Consider the following 23,493-nt stretch of genomic DNA (forward strand, 5'->3'; position numbering starts at 1 on the left):
ATAGCAGCAGAAAATACACAAGTAAACCATGTGCCTCAGTATTGTAAGGACAATACTTAAGTAAGTGTACTGCAGCTAATCATCACTAAATGGACTTCAGGAACATTTGTTCTACTGTATATCACTGCAGACTGAGGCAACACTGGCAGCCCAGTATATTGCTCATTGAGCTCTTGGAGCCACAGGACGAGCCGCAGCTTTGATATAAATGGACTTTTCCACACCCGTCTGGTTGTGATGCACCATTTAAAGGGGAGAATCAACCGGGGATCTTACTGGGAATCATGAGCCTATTATAATACGGCTACCCACTATCAGTTCCCCTTTCCTGCAGGGATCAAAAGAGTGGAAGAAATAAAGGAGGCGAATAACAGAGAGGAGGGAAACTGCTGGTCAGTGGTACTGTAGCAGAATTCACTTCCAGTAATGTAAATGCCTGACCATCTGTTATTTTGTGGCATCAACAAAACACATTTTCCAGTATGAGTGGTTTCTTTGGCATAGGTGTTTTACATATATGTTTTTCTAATCATTACAAGCACAATTAACTTCTCTGGCCTAAAGTACTCACCCAACTGGATAATAAATGCGGATTATTAAGTGTTAGGAATTGAGCCCTCTATCTTCCAGTCTTTTGGGAAATGCAAATTAAGTTCTTTTAAGACAGAAGGTCACTGTAAATGAAAAAAAGCATGTATGTTGATGAGCTCCCTCCCGGTGAATTTGATTAGTTGACTGTTTTCCTCCAATGAGAGGACTAAATAAAGACTGTGTCATTGGCTTCTAAGGCTGAATAGTTTGCAGACCCAGCTGGTCACTCACAAGGGAGAGAATTAAAGGCTAAAAATGGAAGCAATTTTCTTCCAAGATTAGCCTGCGAGGAAACTAAGAAAGATGAGTTTAATGAAGCTTTATGTCACTAAATTTGCCCATTCAGTGGTTTGGCTGTGGATTCTCTCCTAATCGTTATTTGGTGTTAAAGTCTTTTAAGTTTTGATTAACGCACAAGCTTGCAATTACTGCGCAAAAGAGCAGAAAAAGAAAGGAAAAAAACATGAGGATAGAAAAGAGAATTCCTGTATAGGGCAGAAATTATCCACAGAAAATGCATTAATACTGTGCTGATAAAAACATTGCTATTAGTAATTTCTATATACGTTTCTCATAGACTGAAAGCATGGACAAAATGCACTGTGCTGTTTAAGCATTCTTCCATTGTTTACTAAAGAGAGCCATCTGCTGGAGAACTACCCATATTAAACTATATTCCAAAAATGTAAATTTGCATGCTGATATAAATTGATTTCTGTATTTCTGAGGATCTTTCTTCATAGAAAAGTCACTGTAGGACCATTACGTTAATACTTACTGCAACACACAATGCTTTCAGTCAAGGCTCCATGGTCCTTGCCCCTGAAATCCATACATATTTTTCATTTAGCCATTACTCTGAGTCAAACGTTTGGATAACTGGTTTTATGTTCTTGCGAGTCCATTATCTAGCCTACAATACCCTTGGCTCCTGGTTTTTCTAATAAAATGAAGAATGAAGGATTGGCAGTTTGCAACAGCTGATGTGACAGCAAACAGTAGTATGAAGGTCATTGCGATGGAAATGTGTTGTAACACACTTGTAACCTGAAAGTTGTACATGGTACACATCATTCAGTCCAAGTAATGGCCAATGTCATGTCATTTGTCTGTGTATTAAGTGTCCAACTCAGCTATCCAATGTACTGCTGCATGGCTTTCATCCAGATGCCAATTCAACAGCCACATGGTCATTCAACAGCCCTGACATGGAAGGAGCACAAGGCCTGTAAAATGTTAAACTATGACACATGGAGTCCTTATGATTCAGACAGTGTCTCTCTCCCCATCACAGTTTTTTCGTCTCAATTCAATTGTGAAGCTTGTGACTAAAAACAATTCATCACACATACTGTTGCCCCTCTTTCTCCCTCTGGCTCATTTCCCCAAATGATTTTGGATCTAGTGCCAATGCAGTTGGTGATGTGTTTGGAAAAATAAGCATCTTTTCAAGGTGATGATGACCCTCAACAGAGAAAAGGAAGGGAAGCCTCTGAAATCCTATTACCCAGAGGCCTGGCTTATTTTATTGCCATCAGCAGTGCTGGCCCATCAGCAGCACAGCAACTGTTTCCAACAATTGCTCCCACACTAATTCTATCGCTGTCGCCAGACTTGCCCAGGGTGTGGACATTAAACTCAATTTTCATCTAAAAGTGATTGCATAATGGCTGACAATGCAATTGTGGTAATGTGGGTGTTCAGGTATAAATGCCATGAGAAGAGGAAACAAAACTTGACTTGGGTGAATCATACAAAGGCAGCAAAACTTTTATTCCCCCAATATAAATCGTGCTCTTATTTTGTAAAAGCACTGTGGCAAATATCCATAACATTAAGAATAATTAAGAGTTAAAACATTTAATTAAAGGGTAGATGCAATAAAAACCCAAGTGCCTGCTCAGGGTTGTGGACACTCTGGTCTTGGCTAAAACAAACCTATGTACAACAAAGGAAAAAGGCAAATACACAAAACACATAACTCTAATAAGAGTGATTACTGATAAAAGCAGTTATAAGGGAGGATGACGAAGAAACTATGAGGTCTTTTTTGAGGTGTGGTGGGCTTAGTTTAAGAGCGCATCCATGATGGATGCACAATCTCAACAACCTACTCTTACCCTTTCTTCCAACATGTGCAGTGGACCATCACATTTTGTGCTCTGGTAAAATATCCTCTTACAGTACATGTAAACATTATTTTTTGAATTATTAGTGGACTAGTAATACAGTGTAAAGCTAGGCAAAATGACAAACTGCAATGACCTGGATCACCTCTAAGCTCTATTTAAATATAGAATAGAAAATACATTACATATTCAATGTGCATTCTACTAGGAATAGAAAGGGTATATTCACTTGTCACCATGATAAAGCGCCACATCTGCATGAGTACGCTTCTGACTTAAAATCCAACCAAGTCTCTTTCAGATGTATTAAGTACCGTTCGTTGCATTGCACAGAAATGAAAATGTGTCTTCAATTGTAACAAAAATTTACAAAACAACAGAACATTTATAGAATCACAAATATAAACAAAATCTAAATGATAAATGATAAAACTATTCCCTAAAGAACTACATTTGTTATAATAAATGAGAACTGAAACCCCTCTGACAGTTTGAAGTGTGTTTTCTTACATTTCTTCCTTTTTTGTATTGATTTATTGAGTATTACCAACCCACACGCTGTGTGCAGATGTATGGAGTAAGCCACCAGAATAATTATAGACTGTTTCATTACAATGCTATCAAACAAATTATTCTGATGTAACACTCTCTCCCATCTAGAACAACAATGTTGTATATACAAAATAATATCACCATATCATATACAGATCTAATATGTTCAATTAAAAAGAAAAATTATAGTATCCAACTTTAATTATTAAAAACCTAAAAACTTCCAGAAATCCTGCAGGCTCAGTAATCTCTACTGAAATGCTTGTTGACTTTGCGAACAGTCACGTAGACAACTAAGCTTATGAGGAAAAACTGCCTTTGTTCTTCCATCCATACAAGTCTCATCTTCACCTGACCACCTGAGTCCTGATAGTGGATCAGGAAGTGCTCACCGTCATAGTCATAGGAGACAGGTGTCTTCTCCTGCTCCGTGGAAACTGGAGAGCTGACACACCAGAAGGGTTTCTTGAATTCGTCCAGTAGAGTCAGATTCATGATGCAGCAATTCTGGCAAAAAAGTAAAGTAATCAACAAGTATCAAGACCTTTTCATTTGGGTAAAAAGCATTTTTACTACAGTGTGCCAACTTCTTGAAAATCTTGATCCAGGAACACATCTATTAGCCTCTAAGTCAAAACTTTCAAAATTCATGATACAATTTGAGATTTCAGCTATATTCTCCTTAGCCTGGAGATGAGAGGGAATGATTCAAAAATAAACTTTTAAATAAATCTTGTTGAATGAATGTTACAATAACAATATGGCTTTTTACCACTTGTCAGCAACATACTTAACATGCTTTGGACATACATTTCTTTCTTCCCATAACAGAAAGTGAAACACTGTGCAAGTAACCAACAGCACATGTTGTACCTGCACTGTGCCCTGCAGGGCGTCACACCTCCAGGGCAGGGTGATGTTGCCTGACAGAGGTGTGTGCTGCGACAAGTCTGTCCTGCTAATGGCAGTCAGCTGGATAAGGCCGTCACAGATCTGAGCTGGTCAGAGACAACAACATGTAAGTCTTTACACAATAATAACAAAGTTATTTAATCCCTCAACATCCCATGAAACGATTAAAACATTGTGATGTTAGCTGGATTTAAATCTACAAGCAATATAATGATCTTCAAATACATACATGTCTCTAGACTCTTAAGACATGTCACATACTGTAAGTATTAAAATACAGATGTGTATACTGGCTGTTGGTGGGCTATGCAATTTGTCAGTATATAAAAATGTAAAATGTACAAATGTCACAGTTGTTAGGCAAACTATACAATATTATTATAAAATAAAATATTGTACAGTACAGTGCAAATGTGCAGGGTGGTAAAAAGGATTCACAGTGGACAATGTGCTAGACAAAGCTGAGGATATAGATATCAAAGAACAGTTCACTCACAGAGTGTGTCTGTGTTGGACTAAGAGTCATAATAATATGTAGTACAAAGATCAAAAATAGTACCATACATGTGAATCACAACTGCTCTAATTAGAATATGAGTATAAATAAATTACTTCTGCGGCAGAAGAGCTGGGAAAAGCTTCCGGACATGATCTCGCGCACTGTGTCGTGCAGAACAATGTGTAGTTGGTAACCATGGAGACCGTATTCAGGGTCTATGTCATCAAATGGGGGTTTGATTGTTGGCTCCACGTAGGGACTGGAGGAAGAAAAAATCAAAAAAGGTAAATGAAACTAAGACTGCAGTGAGTGAAGAGCACATTGTATCCTTAATTTATTTCATTAAGGAGGCATTTCACAGCTTTATTACTTTGTGGACTGTAATCATAATGTACTGTAACATTGTGCTCTCACAAGAATCCAGGAGAGGGGGCTATTACCACACTATGGTAGAATGCAAGACTCACAATAGGCTGATCAGTGAAGCTTCTTCAAGACTATACAGCAACTCCAGTACTATATGACGCAATAACTTGGATTATTTTTTATTGTCAGATGCATGGAAAGTAAAATGTAAACACTGTATCGTTTGGTGGTTCCCAACCTTTTGGGCTTGTGGTCCTTTAAGACAATGTCTATTTTGTAAACATATTTCCGTAAACCTAACAACCCTGTTTCATTTTACTGCCCCCCTTTGAGGGGTTCTGACCCACAGGTTGAGAACCACGGATCTAGCCCACAGGTTTTTTATCAATCACTTTAATATACAAACTTAACACTACAGAAGCAAATTCTTCCAATTAATTACCCTTCACTCCGTTTTAAGATTTGCTCATGAGTGAATTGCTTGGACTTAACACCTGCACTCGGTTGTGTCCTGATAGCAAATTATTTAAATAATCACAGGTGTAAATGGCATGACAAGAACATTTTGTACATAAAAATGTGGTACAGTCCCATGATCCACTGTGATGGTGAGATACAGGTCAGTGATTCGGATGCTTCAAATCCCACCAAGCTGTGCATCGTAGATGGGTCACATCAAATGCATGTGCAAAGAAGTTTGCCTGTTCAAGTGCAGCCTACCAATCAGAGGATCCCCGGATGCTTCTTTCCACCAGCCTGTGGACGTGGAGGATGAACATGACAAAGGCGACAGAGCGCTGGTCCTGTAAAGAGAGCCATCACTTAAATTCCTCCTCATTTTAAGTTAAACAAAAAAACAGTTTTTAGCTACTAAAAGATAATGAATAATAATTTTGAAAAGCCATAACTGCCTGTAAAGTAATTACCCTCCAGACGCCAATGATGATGCCAGGCTGCAGCAACTTCAGTTCAACCAGCTGATCCTGACCAATGACCTGCGCGCTTTTAGTGAGAGTCTGCACGTCTAACTTCAGCATGAGGGACCTACAGCCAGGTCTGACAGAGCAAGCAAAGAAAACAGTAGGTTTCACTGAGAGAAAAGAGGAAACAGAGACATAGAGAGAGAGAGTGTGTGGAGATGGACACCAGCTGTCTTACTTCTTTAGGCCTGGGCAGTTGAGGGCTATCCTCCTGACACCGTGGAGTTGAAGGGTGGAAAACTGCTGGTAGTTGGGCAAGCCGCCTCCTCCGCTCCAGCACAGAGTCACGGAGGTCTCGCAGAACAGGGACCAGCTCAGCTCATGTGTGCCCTCTTGCCCCGACTTATCAGAGACCGTCAGCTCCCAGGTGACGTGCAAGTTCCTAAAATAAGATAACACGCAGGGTTATAGCAATAAGATGTGAGGGGGTTTTGCAATAAAACCATGTACAGTTGTACAGTTTAGTATGGTTGGGGAAAGAGGGGTTGAGAGCTCAGCTGCTGGTTCAAACACAAACACAGCTGATATTAAATAAGCTTATAAAGTGGAAAATAACTCATGAAGACACTAGTGTATTGCAAATGCTGAACAAAAATCTAAACATTTATTTGAAGTTAATACAATGCAAATAATTGTGGCAATGTTGGATAAATATGACTCTTGGTCTGTAAATCAGGCAAACTATGAGTTTAATGGCTTTTAGGTTTCTCCTGACAGCAGTAGGGAATAGTATGACTCCAGTTAAGCTGTTCTCGCTAATGAAATGATATGCAACGAATGGAATGAAACCACAGCTGTTGTGATAAATCTCTTGATCCAATTCTGTCTAAACTGTGATTCAGGGCTGCCCCTACTGTGATGCAGGCAGTGTCTCGCTGAGGCACCATCCAATATCAATTAAGTGGAGGAACAAAGCTAAAAACTGGAGCAGCCCAGGAGGCCCCAGATGACCCAGGGGATTTCTCTCTGCATTGTCGGTATGTGTGATGTCTTGTGAAATGATTATTACCAAGGTAAATCGTATGCTCCTCAGTGTCTCTAACAGACAAACCCCCACAGGGAATTGTCTGAGCTGGTGGGAGGAGAGAGGAAGGAGAAGGCGTGCGTGCATGCATGTGTGTGTGTTGTGGATGAGGAGTTGGGGGGCTAAGTAATTTATTTCAACAATTCAGACAGCCTCTGCAAGGAACACAATTATTTCTACTTCCCCTCTGTACCACAGCGACTACCACAGAACTCAAAATTGAGTGCTGCACAGCCTCTAATCAGAGGTTATAAAAACACAGCAGAAACAGTGGTGGAGGCGGTGAGAGAGCTTTCCCCTGCGTGCTGGCTTCCCCCTGAGCAGACATCACGTTCAGACAGAGACCTCCTTTCTCACCTTTAATAAGAAAGTGTCATTAAGTGCGATATGAAAAACAAACCACGCTTTGTTTTTGATTGCCAGCGGCTTGAACTGTCCTCTAGCCTCTCTGCCCTTGAACTTTCTTGACAGCGCGGGTGGATCTCCAAAGTTTTACTGTTTTCTAACCGCAAACAATGCACGGGTTCCCATGACACCTCACAGAGCTGCTTCCAATTGTAAAACAGCTGAACAGATGGCAAACGGCAGATTAAGGCACGGTATACAAAGTATGATCAACAAACCACCTTTTTAGCTGAAATAAGGAAAAGCTGCAAACCATAAAATATAAAACAAATTGACACAAGGATTCACAGAGAAATAATGAGACCTTTTTCTCACTTGAGTAGCTAAGAGCTAAGGGTTCAAATGCTTGAAAATACATGGTAAGCACTCAATTAGCTTAACTCACAAGCAACACTTACCAGGCTACTCAAGTGTCTGGTGAGTGAAATGAAGGGCCCGCTACATTAAACAAATCATACACCTCAGGTACTTCATCCAAGTGGTTTTCAAAAAGCTGGTTTTTTTGCCTCGTTCTGTTTCTTACCTGAGGACCCGCTCTGTTTGGCTGGGCAGCCCAGTGTGACAGCTGATGAGCTCAAGATGCCTTTTCCACTTGTTCATGTCACATGCGGCTGCAGTCCTGAAGCACAGCCACTTCCAGTAGCCTGCGGGCAGATCTTGCACCTCCACTGTGGCCATCTTCAGCAGCAGCTCATCTATGCACTTAGGTTTCTGCTTTTTACTCCTCACAAACTCTGCTATGTATATCTTGTTCCACAGTGCACTGTGTGGAGGATATTAGAAGATATATTGCTGTGAGTTAAAACAACTGAAAAAGAGTAATGGACAAATGGTTGAATGATATTAAATATGTTGGGTGTACTGTTTTCTTACAGGTCTGCTATTCTGAATATTTCTTTGAATGTAAATGTTCTTGTGTTATTAGTGTGCTGGTTTAGAAAAATGATGCATTCTCATAAAGGTTTCACTTCCTGTTAAAGTGCTACTCAGAGTTTTTACTGCATTTTATACTTTAGGTTTAATGGATATTATGCATTGAAAATCTAATATATGATGTTGCATGTTTTACAAGCCATAAAATAAAAAGTAGCCCTTAGCAATGTAGCAATGTTTGGTTTACACAGGGAGTTGGTTTCCCCAGGTGGTAGTGTGTCTGGGTGGGTATAGTCTTCTAGTCAGTCTGTCTTTCATTACTGGTTTTAGTTTTTAATCACACCAGTTTTCCATCGTGGTTAATTATTGTGTTTGTGCAAGCTGCACAAATTAGAACCTGTCAGGACATCGAGCCGATCCTTGAACATTGGTGTCTGCTGTGACAATCACTACTACTTTTGGTACGGCCCATTGATAGTATGCTGTATGGTGCCACATTGCTACATTACAGCGATATCCACCATGACACCTACCCTTCCCCCCTACTGGTCCTTCTCACACCACAACTCTCACTATTTCTCACTACTGGTTTATTTGTCCTCTTTCATAAAACAAGCACAGATGTAACTACAGTATGCTGATTTTACCAAACCAGATTTTCCACACATTAATTCTCTGGATGTTCCCTAAAAGTTGCTCTTTAAGGGCGCCATTTGTGGTTTTTATTTAATAAAAAAAAACTGAACTAATCTGCCAATGCAGAGAGTTTTCAACCTGTTTCAGTAGGGATCCACTTTTCCATGAATTTTCCAGAAATTTGTGTTATACACGTTGCTGCACTGACTGAAGTAATTTATTTTTTACAAAAAGGCCAAAGATTCATTGGTTCCAGTTTCTCAAATGTGAATATTGTTGGGGGTGGGTTGTCTTTTATGACAGTTAACAGAAGATCTTTAGGTTTAGGATTATCTAGTTATTATATCTAGCTAATAATTGATTAGGATTAGCTAGCTTATTGGCATTTTGCTAACATTAGCTGACATTACATGTGTTACTATGTTAATTTTATCCATCTTCAAAAAGGGATTGTCTTTTTAACACAGCATATCTAAGAACATTAAAGGAGTAAGTTGACCATGGTTCTCAACGGTGATGATCAGATTTCACTATATTCTGAAATAATTTGGGACAAATGATTAATCAATCAATAAAGAAAATGATGTCAGATCAACCTATAGTCAAAAACTTTAACTTGTTTAGACAAAAATGGATTAAAGATACAAGAAGAGACAAAAAAAAACATCCCTAATTTGTCTTTACTTCCTGCTGGATTGGATTCCTAACACACTTGTATCTAATGTACTGTGTATGTTGCGTCGACAAGACCTGGCTGGTACTTACTTATCATTGGCGAGCTGATAGAAGAGCTTATTGACGTGGCTGATGCTGAAAAGAGCGGAGGCATCCAGGTATGACAGAATCTTAATCAGGATCTCAGATGGCATTCTACGGAAAAGGTAATTAAACATCACTACAAGGAAGTGACACCAGTCTTTTCACGCCACCTGTTGTTCAGCATGCGGTTCTTTAGAGGCACCGGTGTACGAGACAAATGTACTCTCAACAGAGTTCTTGGCAATCTTATCATACACTTCTGGCGACCAAATTAAATTAGCAGGTTTGGTATTAAACAAAAAACTTCAGGACTCACTGTTTTGTAAAACCTCACAATTTCATCTTATCAGTCTCACTCACAAAACAGCCTAACAGTGTGTTACATCCTCCTTAATTGATACCCAATAGATCCATCACATTTGCTCAGATAAAAATGGGGGTGTCAACGACCCCTCTCAAGCTGCAGGAAGTGATAAATTAAAGCGTGAGTGAGATTCAAACTGTGAACAGCAGAGCAAGAGACACTCTCATCTGTGTGAAATCTCAAGTCACCAACGTTTTTATGTCTAAATATAAGAATGAGTATGTTTGGATACCAACTGAAAATCATTATATCATAACATTGTTACACTTATCTGCATGGTTTAGCACGCTAAAACACTGAAAACAGCACATTTGTCACAGTTAAAGACACTTAAAAATATTCTGTTATTTCACCTCAGTAAGTGATATATTCATGACATATTCACAACAGTACCTGCCTGGTCAGTCACAACTCCACTGCACACCAACAAGCAGATGAAACAACTTCTAAAACACAACGCTGAATGAATAAATCATCATTGTTGCAGTTTTAACATAGAGAAGTTTTTTAGCTTTAAAATTCTAAGTACTCAAACGATTAACCTCTCACTGACATTTGCTGCTGATAACATGCAGAGGTTCTGTTTTAAGTCATTTATGGCATTTCTAAACGTTTGGAAAAAGGGAGGAGATGGGCCACAAGTCACAAGTTGAATTTACAATATATCCACAACTCTGCCAGAAAATTGGCACATACAGAGGGTACTAAGGTCGCCTTAAACCAGAGCACCACAACACAATTCAAGAGTTCAAGATCGATGAAATGATTATAAATACCCTGTTTAATTATATCTAAACTAGAGCTTACACGATCCATCTATTAGTGGATCAACAGTTAATTCATCAGCAACAACTTACATCTGGCAACCCTGCTTTGAACTATATTAACATTAGCAGGTTAAAATGCTCACAAAGACAAAGCTAACATGCTAATGGTAAGTATGCCACATTTGCTAATTAGCGTACAGTTGACACTGATGGTATGTCATATCATTTTGTAGATATTTAGTCATAAACCAAAGTAAACAAACATAAATATTGCTGAAAAGCTACGGCAAAGGATCGTCAGAATTATTACTAGTCATCCTAAGTGAAACATGAATGTCTGTAACAAATTTTATGACAATCTATGCAAAACTTGTTGAGACCTTGTAGCTCAAAACCACCATAATCTGTAGGTTTCATCCTTTGAGGATCATGCATGTCTGTGCAAAATCTCACAGCAATCCATGCATTATTAAGGCAAGTGAGTCAGGTGTTTTAGACAGATTGTTCCAGCAAACTGTGATCAATTTTTAAAGAGCGAGAGAAAGCCATTTGTGCTTCAGACAACAAATCTAATTGAAAAATGAACTTTAAATGTGAATGGTAAAACAATAATCTTACTAAATATGAATATATTTTCTGCTTTAATATGATCTCACCCTTGTTTGACACTTGGTGGAAAAATCAAGTTAGTGAGGAAAGCAATTGTTTACTGACTTGCTACTGTGACCTGCTGTTTCATTGCTGCATTTACTGCCTACATTCAATGGGGAACGAATCATATTGCTTAATTTGAACATATAGCGAGGTGTCTTCCACCTGTATTGATTTTTTGCTCTGCTTTTATTGTGTTTTGCTTCGAACACGGTCCATAAATCCTTTTACTTACAGGGCAATAAAGCCTTGACTTGCCACAGTCTCCTGAACACTGCCTAGCTGAAAGTGTTGAATGCCACGCAGGTGAATATATGAGCATGTTCTGACAGATTACCTTTCCATAAACTTCTGAGGGGACGCTGGAGATGATTTGTCAGCTCTTTTGGACGTCCTCACTGCCCGCACTCTGCAAGTAACTGCTTTTGGAGCCGCCATTTGTTTCACTGGTCTTGACCCCTTAGAGACACAAACAATATAATTTATCTTTGCGAGGAAGTTAAGGCCATGCAACTGTAAGTGCCACGTTTGTTTGAGTGTACTATGTAAGTTAGTAGTAGTAGTAGCACTAGTAGTAAAAAGACTTAGACTTAAGAATAACTCCGACAGCTAATGTTAGATAATTTAACGTTACTACACTGTCCGCGTCCAGTCGCCATGGTGACGTCCGGGCAAGTTCTTTCCGCGCACACAAACAAATCTTCCGGTGGCGAGTGGCGTTTGCCTTCAAAATAAAAGCGGGTAAAGTTTTAGGTAGCCTACATGAGTTTACTCAAGTAGAGGTTTGAGGTACTTGTAGCCTACTTTTTAAGTTACTTGTTCTACTCTAATACATTTCAAAGGGAAATATCGTACTTTTTATTCCATTTAACATTCATCTGCTATATTTAGTTACTAGTTAACGTTACTTTACTGATTCTGATTAAATAATATATGAAATAATACATATCTAATACATTGTTATAGGTTAAAGGTGCAATATGTAAGACTTTTAGTTGAAATCAGTACTTTAAGTGTATTTTGATATTAATACGTTATAATGCATTTACTTACATACATTTAACATTTTGAATAGGCTACATGACTTTTATTTCACTGTGGTATTACTACTTTTTCCACCATTGGATTTCTGCATGGTTGTTGTGGTTTCAAAGGTGTTACATTTAAGGGGTACTACTTTTGTATTGCACTTCCATTAAGGCTGGGGGGGACAGACAGATTAAAAACAGAATGGTCCAAATTAAAAACAGCAGAGGCAGATATATGCTGAATTTCAGTTTCTAGTATGTGTCAATCTCCTAAAGCACTGGATCTAAATTTTTTAGGATGCATTTTCTTCATTAGACCTCCCCTGCTGTGTAAACACCCACACCTTTAAAACTCCTTATCCACAGTGTGTAATACAGGCTTTCAGTTTTAAATTTGTTGACTCAAAGCCCAAGCTGAGATAACATCATCAGGGTTATTTTTTCAGACTTGAAAAAACTACTTCAGAGCCACAGAAAACATTAATACAGCATTTTTTAACAAGCTGAGTAGTACTAACAAGCACTAAGGAGAATGTGGAGTGGCCTTAACTACACCTAGGCTACATTAAACTTTAGGCATTAAACAGAAAGGTGAAAACACATATGCACACAACACAGCATAATATATAACACACTGTTTATGTATATAATTTCTATATGTTTTTAGTTTGTTTGGTGAAGAGGTATTTCGATTCAAATTATGTAAAAGTAGTAAAACCACAATGTGAAGAAATCCATTATATTCAAGTCAAAATTAGTTCAAAATTAGACTCTCTAATATTATTACTAAAGTGCAAGTTTTGTAGTTTTAGAGCCTCAATTCATGGTGATGTGAATGACTTTCATGATAGATGTAACAGTGTTTCCCTGTATTGCCCCTATTAAATAAACACATAAATTCATATACTTGTATCTGGCATCCTAGATTGCTATTAGTCAAAAGTTTAAAGATACTTTAGGTGGAATACATCAAGATAATAATGATAAAAATAATTTTAATATTGTCAGCTTCATCCTGTTGGAACACATGGTCTCTGAAATACTCACCAAAGGAGATACTTTTTCATTATTTTGAGCACAGGTTAGTTTCACATGAGGTTGGAATACATTGTTGAGACACTATATATGCATGGACACACGCACAGACACACACACACACACACACACACACACACACACACAGACACACACACACACACACACACACACACACACACACACACACACACACACACACACACACACATTGCAATGACTTACTTTCATTGTATGTGTGTAGACCATAATCGTAATTCGCCTAACCCGAATTCAACGCTAACTCTTGAAATCTGATGGTTTAACCAGAGGAAACTTGCTTTTTCTCTCTCTCTCTCTCTCTCTCTCTCTCTCTCTCTCTCTCTCTCTCTCTCTCTCTCCACACACACACACACACACACACACACACACACACACTCAAAAGTAATACCAGTTACTGTAAGCTCTAGCAGGCACAGTACGTTCTGCTGTAACCTTTCTCTGGGATAGCAATATAACTCCTCATCGGGGGTGTTAGCCCAGCACTAGCAGGGGAGTAACAGACGAGATTGATGTTATTTGTCTCTTCCCACATGCTAAGATAGAGGTCACATCTTACTGATGTAAGACAAGAGAGACATATAACACAGTCTCCCTCTCTTTCACCCAAAGGTTTCTTTCAGGGCTGCAGTGAGAGAGAAAAGGAGCTCTCAAATGAACTCGTTTTAGAGTCTGACCTCATTTCAGACATGAAGATACAGATTCATTTATAGCTGCACACAAACAGATGGACAGGCAGGCAGATGGATGGACAGATATCTATTTTAAAGTTTTTAGACCTTGTGAAGCATATGGTGGTGTAAGCACACAGGGTGGATCTACTCAGATTTCTTTAGGATATTTTATGCATAATACTTGTACTATGCAGTGTGGGACACACTGTGTTAGTTAGTAGTGTTAGTAACAAACAAAGAGATCACTAACAAATGAGGTAATGATGTACGTCATGAGGGAAATCATGCTAATATGCATATCTAGACAAAACCAACCAGACTGATGCTGTCTTTGCTAAAGCAGATGGCTCGCTTTAAGACCCATCGCATAATCAACCTCCCCGTTCCTGGAAGCCAGTAGGCTCTGCTAGCTGTCAGGGAAAATAACCATAACACTGTTGTCAGTCTAGCCGATCAGCTTGCCTGATGGAAGTGAAGTCCCTTTTAGGGCAACTGCAGCCCCTGGTATGGTAATGCCATGTAGGCCGCGTCCCTTTCCCTTGCATGCCCCCCACCACCACCACCACCGTTCCTGACATTTGATGTTTTCTGTAGCTATGTGTCCTTCTGCTGGCCTGGGGTCAGTTGTGGCTCTTGGATACCTGATGTCACTCTTCCGCATGGTTTGTCAGTCAGCTCTGACAGTGCAATGTTTGTCAAGTGGGGGTGAGAAAGGGGGGAAGGATCGCCATGATTAAGTCTAGAATCATGTCTTCTCTGTGTACTTTAGTGGATCTTTATACAAGGACATTGCATTTATGTAAGCAGCTGGTGGACACATTCTGTATTTGTGTCCAAGCTTTTAATGTGTATTCAGAGTGACATTCAGTTGCTTTGAGTAAAAGATCTGGTTCTGTCCACTCCTCCTATCCATTTGCTTGCATGTATTCAAAATACCTTAATTATATTAAAAGGAAATGCAGACTTTTCCTCCAGCTATTTACTTGAGCTGAAGTAGCTGAAGAAAGTCCATACAGTACCTTCCCCTGTTAATGTGGGCGCCATGCATAATGTGGCCGGTAGCATATCTTTAAGTAGGAAAATGACAGCTCATTAAAGGGTTCACCACTTCTGAAGCCTACTTTCAGACTCTTCAGAGGTGTGGAGCACTGATAGGGACCCTCTACACAGCTCTTCAAAGGATGATGACATGTCAGGAATTGAAAAGAAAGGCCAAGGGTGGTTCAGAGAGGTGCGAGTCATTCTCTGTGAAGTGGGCATTTTCTGAAGTGTCACCTGCTTTCAACTTGCTTATGGGTTGTTGGTAAGTGTTATGTGCATGTTAAATAATTTGCTTATATGTCAGCACACACCGATCGATAAAGTACGCAAGCCAGACACCACACAAGTTTGTTACTTTAATCACTTTTATACTTTGATTTTTCTACCTGTGCCTCTGATAAGCAGATCCTGCACATTCTGCAGAAGTGAAATCCGCCACTGGATGGCGCACAAGTATCTTTATTGGACTTATAAAAAATGCTCGTTTAAGTCTGAAATTAGTAACATATACATGCATGCTGAATGTACCATGCAACAGCAAGGTTATCCGCTGCAGCCCCCTTCATTTCGGATTAATCAGGGAGAGACATGAGAAACCCACAGCATATAAATGACAGACATTGAGAGCAAGTGATCTCTGCCGTCCTGAGGGGGCCCCTGAGCTCACAACATTGAACTGATTAATATGTAAACAAACCCATTAGTCCACGCATGTGCTCTTAATTGTGGGATACTTCTGAGGAGTCGGGTTTGCAGTGGCTACACACAAAGAATGGGCGTGAGTTGCCCCTCGAAAGGGAGCCCAGAGACTCTTGCTTTTTTAGCAGCAGCGATCTGAGCGCTCAGTTCACAGTCTGCGAGAGACAGAGAGAGCATACTAGCGGGATGGAGAGCACAGGTAGGTCGTGATTTACCTTTTCTCAACAGAAATGCCTGCAAAGTGTTTGTTTAGCCACAGATATTAATTAGAACGATGGATAAAGATAACTGTAACATCATTTTCCATAGGCATTATAATTTGTTACAAAGTGCTGCGAACAGTTATACTCCGCAGTAGCACTTGTAGTTGGTTTAGATCAATATCAGGCGAATAGAAAATGTATATTTATATCAAAGCGATTTTTAGATTTTGGTATTTGCACTGCGACTCATTTTACGCACGATAGTCATTTTACGCACGGAAAATATACTCAAGTTCAATGACTTAACTATGTAAGATTTTTTTTCTGCTGCTGTCTGACATGAAAACTCTCACTTTTTCTCTTAAATCATCAGGATTTACCACCACAATTGTCTGAATACCCTTCCAAAACCAACTAAGACGCACAGGAGGGAGGGGAGTCACAGCCGGAGAGAGTCTGAGTGCGTCTGTGTGTCAGAGGGTGTTTGAGTGAGTGAGGCAGCATCACAGCTAGAGGAAGAGAGAGAGAGAGAGAGGAAGAGAGAAGGGAGTAAAGTCTGGACCAGGTGATCGAGTACTAACAAACCTCCAAGGGGCTGCCGGGTTGTATCAGTGTGCACGGGATCAGCGATCCGACCATGGTACCCGCGCGCTGCCCGGGACCCTGTGCCATGCTGGCTCTCACCCTTCTTTTGGGATGCGGCGTGGCTTTCTGCCTCGGCCAGAACGACACGGAACCCATCGTGCTCGAAGGGAAGTGTCTCGTGGTGTGCGACTCGAACCCTTCTTCGGACGGAGGGGTCACCTCCTCACTTGGCATATCAGTCCGCTCCGCTGGGGCAAAGGTGGCTTTTTCCGCCGTGCGTGGAACCAACCATGAGCCATCAGAGATGAGCAACACGTCTATGACCATCTATTTTGACCAGGTCAGATGTCCACTGAATTTAGCACTAACACAGCCCAGCAAAGGTCTAATACTAATCAGATATGGACCAATGTCTTAGCTCCATTACTGTTTTCTCCTTTTTTTCTCCCCCACACAATACATTCTATCTATTTGCCGTGGGCGAGCAGAACTTGTTCATGTTTCATTGATTTCCTATCACTGCTCACGCTCTATGTGATCTGAGCAGTGACTATCTTTAACCTAAAGAACATAATGCTGTTTGTCTTTGAAAATGCTTCGTTGAATGCTGTGCGTAATTTAGAAATGCGCTGCCAAAACGAGGGATCATCCATGTAGGATCATTCATCACATATGCGTCTTAGGCCTCGGCCGCATTGACATGTGCATTGTGTTGCTTTTGGTCTGATGTTCCAATAAGTTTTCACGGCTGAGGTCTTTGGACAGCGGCCTGTTATACGCATCAAATTGGGAACCATCCCAAACAGCGACTGAAGTGCAGCCAAAACATTTGGCATATACCAGAACCAGAGTATGACTGATACGCCTCTCTGTAGTCAATGTGCGTGGCAGAGACAAACAATACATTACTACAAAAAACAGCTGTCATGTTAAATGAAGCATGCAGATTGGAAAAAAAAAATAATGCGCTGTCTCATTGTGCGCCCTTCTTGGTCACAGGTATTAGTGAACATCGGCAACCATTTCGATCTCAAAGCAAGTGTTTTCCAAGCTCCGAGGAGGGGGATCTATAGTTTCAGCTTTCACGTGGTGAAGGTCTACAACAGACAAACCATACAGGTGAGCAACTGTGAAATAGTTGGTCTGTATTTAGTATTTAAAAGATCTTTCAGAGCAGAACACGAGACTAAACTCCAAGCCTGTTTCTATCCCCTCCTGCAGGTGAACCTGATGCAGAATGATTATCCGGTTATATCAGCATTCGCCGGTGACCAGGACGTTACGAGAGAGGCGGCCAGCAACGGAGTACTGCTGATGGTGGAGCGGGAGGACCGGGTCTATCTGAAGCTGGAACGGGGCACCCTCATGGGCGGATGGAAATACTCCACCTTCTCAGGCTTTCTAGTCTTTCCTCTATAATCTAATCTGCGATGACCCACGTCGCACGGGACCCTGCCTATGTCGAGGAACGAAAAAAAAATAACAAAACAAAACATACCATTTATTTTTAACTTAAATAACTGTCAGCCAAGGAAGCCGACGAATATCTGTATACCTACACTCGTCCACTATCTAGTCAAATATGAACGTTTCCTTGGAGTTTCATTATTCAAATCCATCAGTCAACTTTAACGCAATCTGGATGATTAAACGTATTGATCGGCCAGTGGCGTGTGCTTGTCGGGTATGTGGATTTTTTTCTTGCTTGGAAATCAAAACTTTGCCAACAGACAAAAGGGGTGCACCTGGGCAAAAAACGGACACGGGAGAAGAAGACGATTGAGTGGAAAAACTGATGTCCTGCACAGGCCGAGTGTGTTATGCTCTATTTTATGTTTGTATAGCCTTAAAGAGTATATGGTTTCCGTCCAAGTGAAGTATATGGAATTATGGACAACCAGAGAAGAAGTGCTTTCACACCCATGGCATTTTTTTGCACGAGTGGAAGTTTTTACTTTATGTTTTTTGTGCTGTCAATGGTGTTGCGTTTGGATGCTGAACATATTGAAAATAAGCCAAATGTAGGCCGCCAACGAGTTTATTAAAAGAGAAAAAAGGCGACATATTTCAGCCACCGGAGACGACTTAGAGCCCTTTTATTAAAAAAAATAATTATATAATTTATAAAGTACATATTCACATTATTGTGTGTTCTACATTTCGGAATCTGCGTAGCTTTGACTGATTTAATGTTCAGTGACGTTGCTCACCAAATGTACATTGTGGAAATAATAGAAGAATCCCTATATGTCCCGCTTAATAAAATATATTGTATTGTATAGGCTAAGCGCATTTATCACTTTTCATTGACATTGCTTTGCATTTTTAAAAAAAGGAGCAGGGTGAAGAAGGCAAAAAATGCTTGTTGTTTAGAAGTGAGACTTTTGTCAGTGAAGTTAAACGAGACCAAAGGCCTCAGGAGGAGACAGACAGCGGTGACTGAGAGCTGCTGCTGTAGTCGCTGTCCGAGGTGCTGAAACACTCAGCTGGACTCACTCAGAAAGTCTCAAGGCAGCACTTGTTACACGTTAAGAAACGCATACAACGGCGTCTGCACGTAAACGAAATAGAATTGCTAAACGATTTTTTTTTTTAAGATATCAACTTTAACGTGTTTAAAACGCCCGTTGTTGCTGCTGATTGGGTAGTGATTGCTGGGACTGAGCATCAAGTTACAGCACAACACGACACTGGAGCGTCTTTACGCAGCGCACAGACGGGTAGAGACAACAGAGGAACGCTTTCTCTTACAGAGCACAGGCAAAGGCCCCATTGCATAAACATATAAACGTAAACTTTGATGGACAATCGCATACTTTTAAGGCTGATACGATGAAAGAAGGCGAAACCGTCTGCAGTTTAGATTAACAAGCGCTAACTTTCCCGCCCTGTGGTGTAGGTTTGGGGTTTTTTTTAATCACATAATTGGATGCCACCGTATTGGAAAATACCCTCTCTCTCTCCCTCTCTCTCTCTCCCTCTCTCTCTCTCTCTTTCTTTCTCTCTCCCACACACATACACATACACACACATTTTTCAGTGAATGAGCTGAAGAAAAAAAATGCTATTAGCCATTACAGAACACAGTTGAAGAGACACATGTTGACTTAGAGTAATCACCAACAATAATATATTTAGCAGCCCTATTTTAATATTTGAACACAGGCTTTCTTTGACATATGCCAAATATGGGAAATATGAGGGAAACTTGCTGGTCTCATCATGCACAGTGATGAGGTGAATCCAGGTGAAAGGCTTTATCCTTTATTGATTGCCCTTGTTAAATCAGTGCCAGTGCCAGTTTGGGGCAATATAGATGTGGACTAAAGAGCAAAAGCACTGCCGCTGCAACTCAGTATCAGGAAGGTGTCCCTACTGTTTTCAACACTTACGGAAGTTGCAGTTAAGTTGTCTTTAATTTTGCAGGTCAACATAATTGATCTCTTTTATTTGAGGCTATTGGATCAAAGGGTAAACTGTGTTAACTCGTGCTTCAGCTTAGTTTGTAAAAGGCCATTTTCCATTGACTTTTTTAGTGCTTTGGGGGCTGTTGAAACTCTGATGTGTTAACTCTGGGGACTCGATCCAGGACACACCTTTAAACTTCCTGTACGGAGGCTGGGCTTCAGTGTGACTGCCAATGTCCTCACTGAAACAAGTACATGGAAAGAAAAAAAACACCTAAAGAACAGACACTGCTGAATACAAAACATAGCTTCTTAATCACTTTGCGTGGAGAGAAGAGAGGACAGACTGCAGAAACTGTGAAGTTTGCCATTGCTTATCTCAATCAAGCTCAGCTAAAATTAGTCTGTAAAGCTTGAAAAAAAAAAAAAAACCTTTAATTTACTTTGTTCAGCCTTTTTAAATCAACAAGGTTCTTGAGTGACTAGATGGAGACCCTCTCATTGGTTGAACATCATGAAAACAGAAAGTCATTCAGTGGAGAAAATGTCCAAACGAAGCCAGCATGACACTGGCTAAAGACAAAAACAACTTAGTTATGAGTAATGTGGAAAATATGCCAGAGGAGTTAAGAGCCTTATTACAACACTTGATGATAATCCCCAGCTTGTTGAAACACATTCAACCATAGTCTGTCAAACACAAACATAACAAAACATAAAAAATAAGAGTTTGTTCACGTGGGTTCAGAATGCAATCCAACAGCTGCTCAGCTCGGAAAACATCTGCATTTATAACTGATAATATCACACGTGAACATCTGGAAACTTGAGTTTGATGGCTTGCTTCTTCTATGTGACTTAAAAAACAAACAAACAAACAAACAAAAAAACATATACCTTCATCTTGAGTGTGACAGAACACAACAGCTGAGAACAAAGAGAAAGACCTGCTGATAGCCTGCTGATGCCAGCAATAGGACTGCACAAAGCAGCAGAAACTGCCAGCAAATCAGACTGATTTGGAGAGTGTATTAAATTGGCCTATAAAGTGCTAATTGTGCCCATACTGGAATGAAAAGTCTGTTTCCAAATGATTCCCTTAGATAATTAAGATAGCCGTCAAATGCGTACTCAGTGCACACAGAAAATGAGAAAAGAAAACAAAAACACTTTTTGGTTATTGCAGTGAAGTCTGACTAAATCTATTCCATCATGTAAATAATATAACTTTCATAGATGGGATTATTAAAGGGAAAGATGAGAGATATTTGCTGAATTTGTTGAATCTAGAAAGACATTTTACACCTTCAGAGGCACATTTCTATCCAAAATGTTGTATAACAGATACCACAGTGCTTCCAGTCTACTCACTTACTAAACTCACCCACGTTTTCATGTTATGTTGATGTATAAATGTATAATTCGCCTACCCCAAAGTACAATCAGTCTCCAAATATGGGGTCCATTTTAATGGAGGCACAGATGGCATTTTACTGTGCTTTGTAGACCACATGCAGATAATTACAAAACTTGTACACGCCATTAAAAAACCCCAAACTCTTATGGCCTTTTTCCGAGCATTTCTTGTTCCTCCTCCGTCTCTTTAAACATTATGTCCTCATGATACACATCCTTTTGAGGATTGTCCCTTTAATATGCATGACTCTAGGACACAGCACACGCAGTAAGATCACAAGCGGGCTGCACTGTGGGCCCCTCACCACGGGGAAGGTGCAGCAGTGCTCTATGCATTAGAATCTAAATTATGTAATAGACTCATCAGACCGGTGTCATCTTTGGTTCCAGACTCTTATAGAGAATGTCAGTTATTCATTAATGAGGTTGTTTTAGTGTGTAAACACCCACGCAGGCTCAAACACATTTACACTTTTAACCATTATGTACATGCACGCACCCACACACACACACACACACACATCACAAAGTGTAATTCCTGCTCATTCAGCCTTGAACAAAGTGGCTCATATTTAGAAACATCTAAACATATCTTCAATCCGCTGTAGAAAAAGCAACATTAAAACCATTTTAGCAATAAGAATTAAAGTTGTCTGGTGTTGATTTGAAAGCTGTCCTCTGAAGATCAAGACGGCTTTGACATTCATTGCAGCTCCTCTTGTAGTCTCTAAACATCTAAACATTTAATTACATTGCCTTTGCATATCTTCAGAGGGCGATTTGTTCAGTTTAAACAAGGATGATAGTTGGCAGGTAAATTGTCATCTTTTCTCTGCTTTTCTACACGTTAAAAAGAGAAATGAATTTATCATTTATGCAAACAAGATAAATGCCACCCTCCCCCTCTTTCTTCCATCAACATCAGTACATTTTATTTGTTTCTTCTTTCTAGTGAATGACAGAGTCCTTTATTGGAATAGGGAACTGTAGAACTTAAATCTTGCTCTTGCTTGATGCCTATCATTATCTTACTTTTTGTGGCACAAACCAATATGCATGTGAAAAAAAAAGTCCAGTCTGACAGAACGCACCAGTTGGGTCATTACTTGGTTGCTATCTACACTAGTAATTTAGCTTCACGCCAATGTTAGTTTTTCCTCACACATAAAAACCAGTTACACAATCACTGATTTTAGTCAGATTGTTATATTTTTCTCATAAAAGCATAAATAAATTGGTGCCTTCACCTTGAAACATCTCTTCACATACTGAGGAAACATTTGACCTCAACAAGAGGCTTTTCTTTTCTGTTACAGTCAGAAGCTGTCTTCTTCAGACCCAACATTTACTTTTCATTCAGAGACCAGAGGTCAAGAAAACATGTTGATACTGTTGGCACACTGTGAGACCCTTAAGAAACAGCTTCCTGACCCAACCCCCAACCCATGGTTTAAGAGCAGTGTTGAGCACTTTGCTTTACTTACTTCTTCTCAGAGCCAAAGAAAGCGAAATATGGTGACAGCTCAATTAATTATCTCTGACTGTGCATTTCACTGGCTGGTCAGTTTGACTAATGAAGCCAAGTTTGGTTTGATACAATATTTGCGTTTGGATATTTCTTGAATTTCAAGACTTCTTTCTTCTTTCCAGTGTGGGGACGTATATTGTTATCTTTCTTAGGACACACACTGCCAAAGGAGAGACACCCTAACAAGATTTTCAACCTTTCCTTTTGATTGCAGATGAGCTAAATACATTGGTATGCATGAGGGTGAAAAAACCCCTTAGAAAAGGTGTCTTTTGCCTTAGATTCATTTTCTCCCAGTCCTATTCCCTGTTATGGCTGAAATTGCCGTAT

The 23,493-nt window shown here is 39.9% G+C and overlaps 2 protein-coding genes across 2 annotated transcripts; one reads left to right on the forward strand and one right to left on the reverse strand.

Annotated features, from left to right (window-relative positions):
• Positions 1 to 2,345: 2,345 nt before the first annotated feature.
• On the reverse strand, positions 2,346 to 12,171 carry fbxo15 (F-box protein 15). The gene is made up of 9 exons (XM_051410343.1): positions 11,846 to 12,171; positions 9,733 to 9,837; positions 7,982 to 8,221; positions 6,208 to 6,411; positions 5,976 to 6,105; positions 5,770 to 5,852; positions 4,797 to 4,942; positions 4,146 to 4,270; positions 2,346 to 3,779 (listed from the first exon to the last, which is right to left on the reverse strand). The coding sequence occupies exons 1-9, from the start codon at positions 11,944 to 11,946 to the stop codon at positions 3,513 to 3,515; spliced, it is 1,401 nt and encodes a 466-aa protein (XP_051266303.1). The 5' UTR covers positions 11,947 to 12,171; the 3' UTR covers positions 2,346 to 3,512.
• A 3,732-nt stretch (positions 12,172 to 15,903) lies between these two features.
• Positions 15,904 to 21,782, forward strand: cbln2b (cerebellin 2b precursor). Its single transcript, XM_051410364.1, has 4 exons — positions 15,904 to 16,223; positions 16,601 to 17,152; positions 17,812 to 17,931; positions 18,034 to 21,782. The coding sequence occupies exons 2-4, from the start codon at positions 16,865 to 16,867 to the stop codon at positions 18,229 to 18,231; spliced, it is 606 nt and encodes a 201-aa protein (XP_051266324.1). The 5' UTR covers positions 15,904 to 16,223; positions 16,601 to 16,864; the 3' UTR covers positions 18,232 to 21,782.
• The last annotated feature ends 1,711 nt before the right edge of the window (positions 21,783 to 23,493 follow it).

The sequence above is a fragment of the Dicentrarchus labrax genome, unplaced genomic scaffold (assembly GCF_905237075.1).
Source record: "Dicentrarchus labrax unplaced genomic scaffold, dlabrax2021, whole genome shotgun sequence".
In the NCBI taxonomy this organism is placed as follows: Eukaryota; Metazoa; Chordata; class Actinopteri; family Moronidae; genus Dicentrarchus; species Dicentrarchus labrax.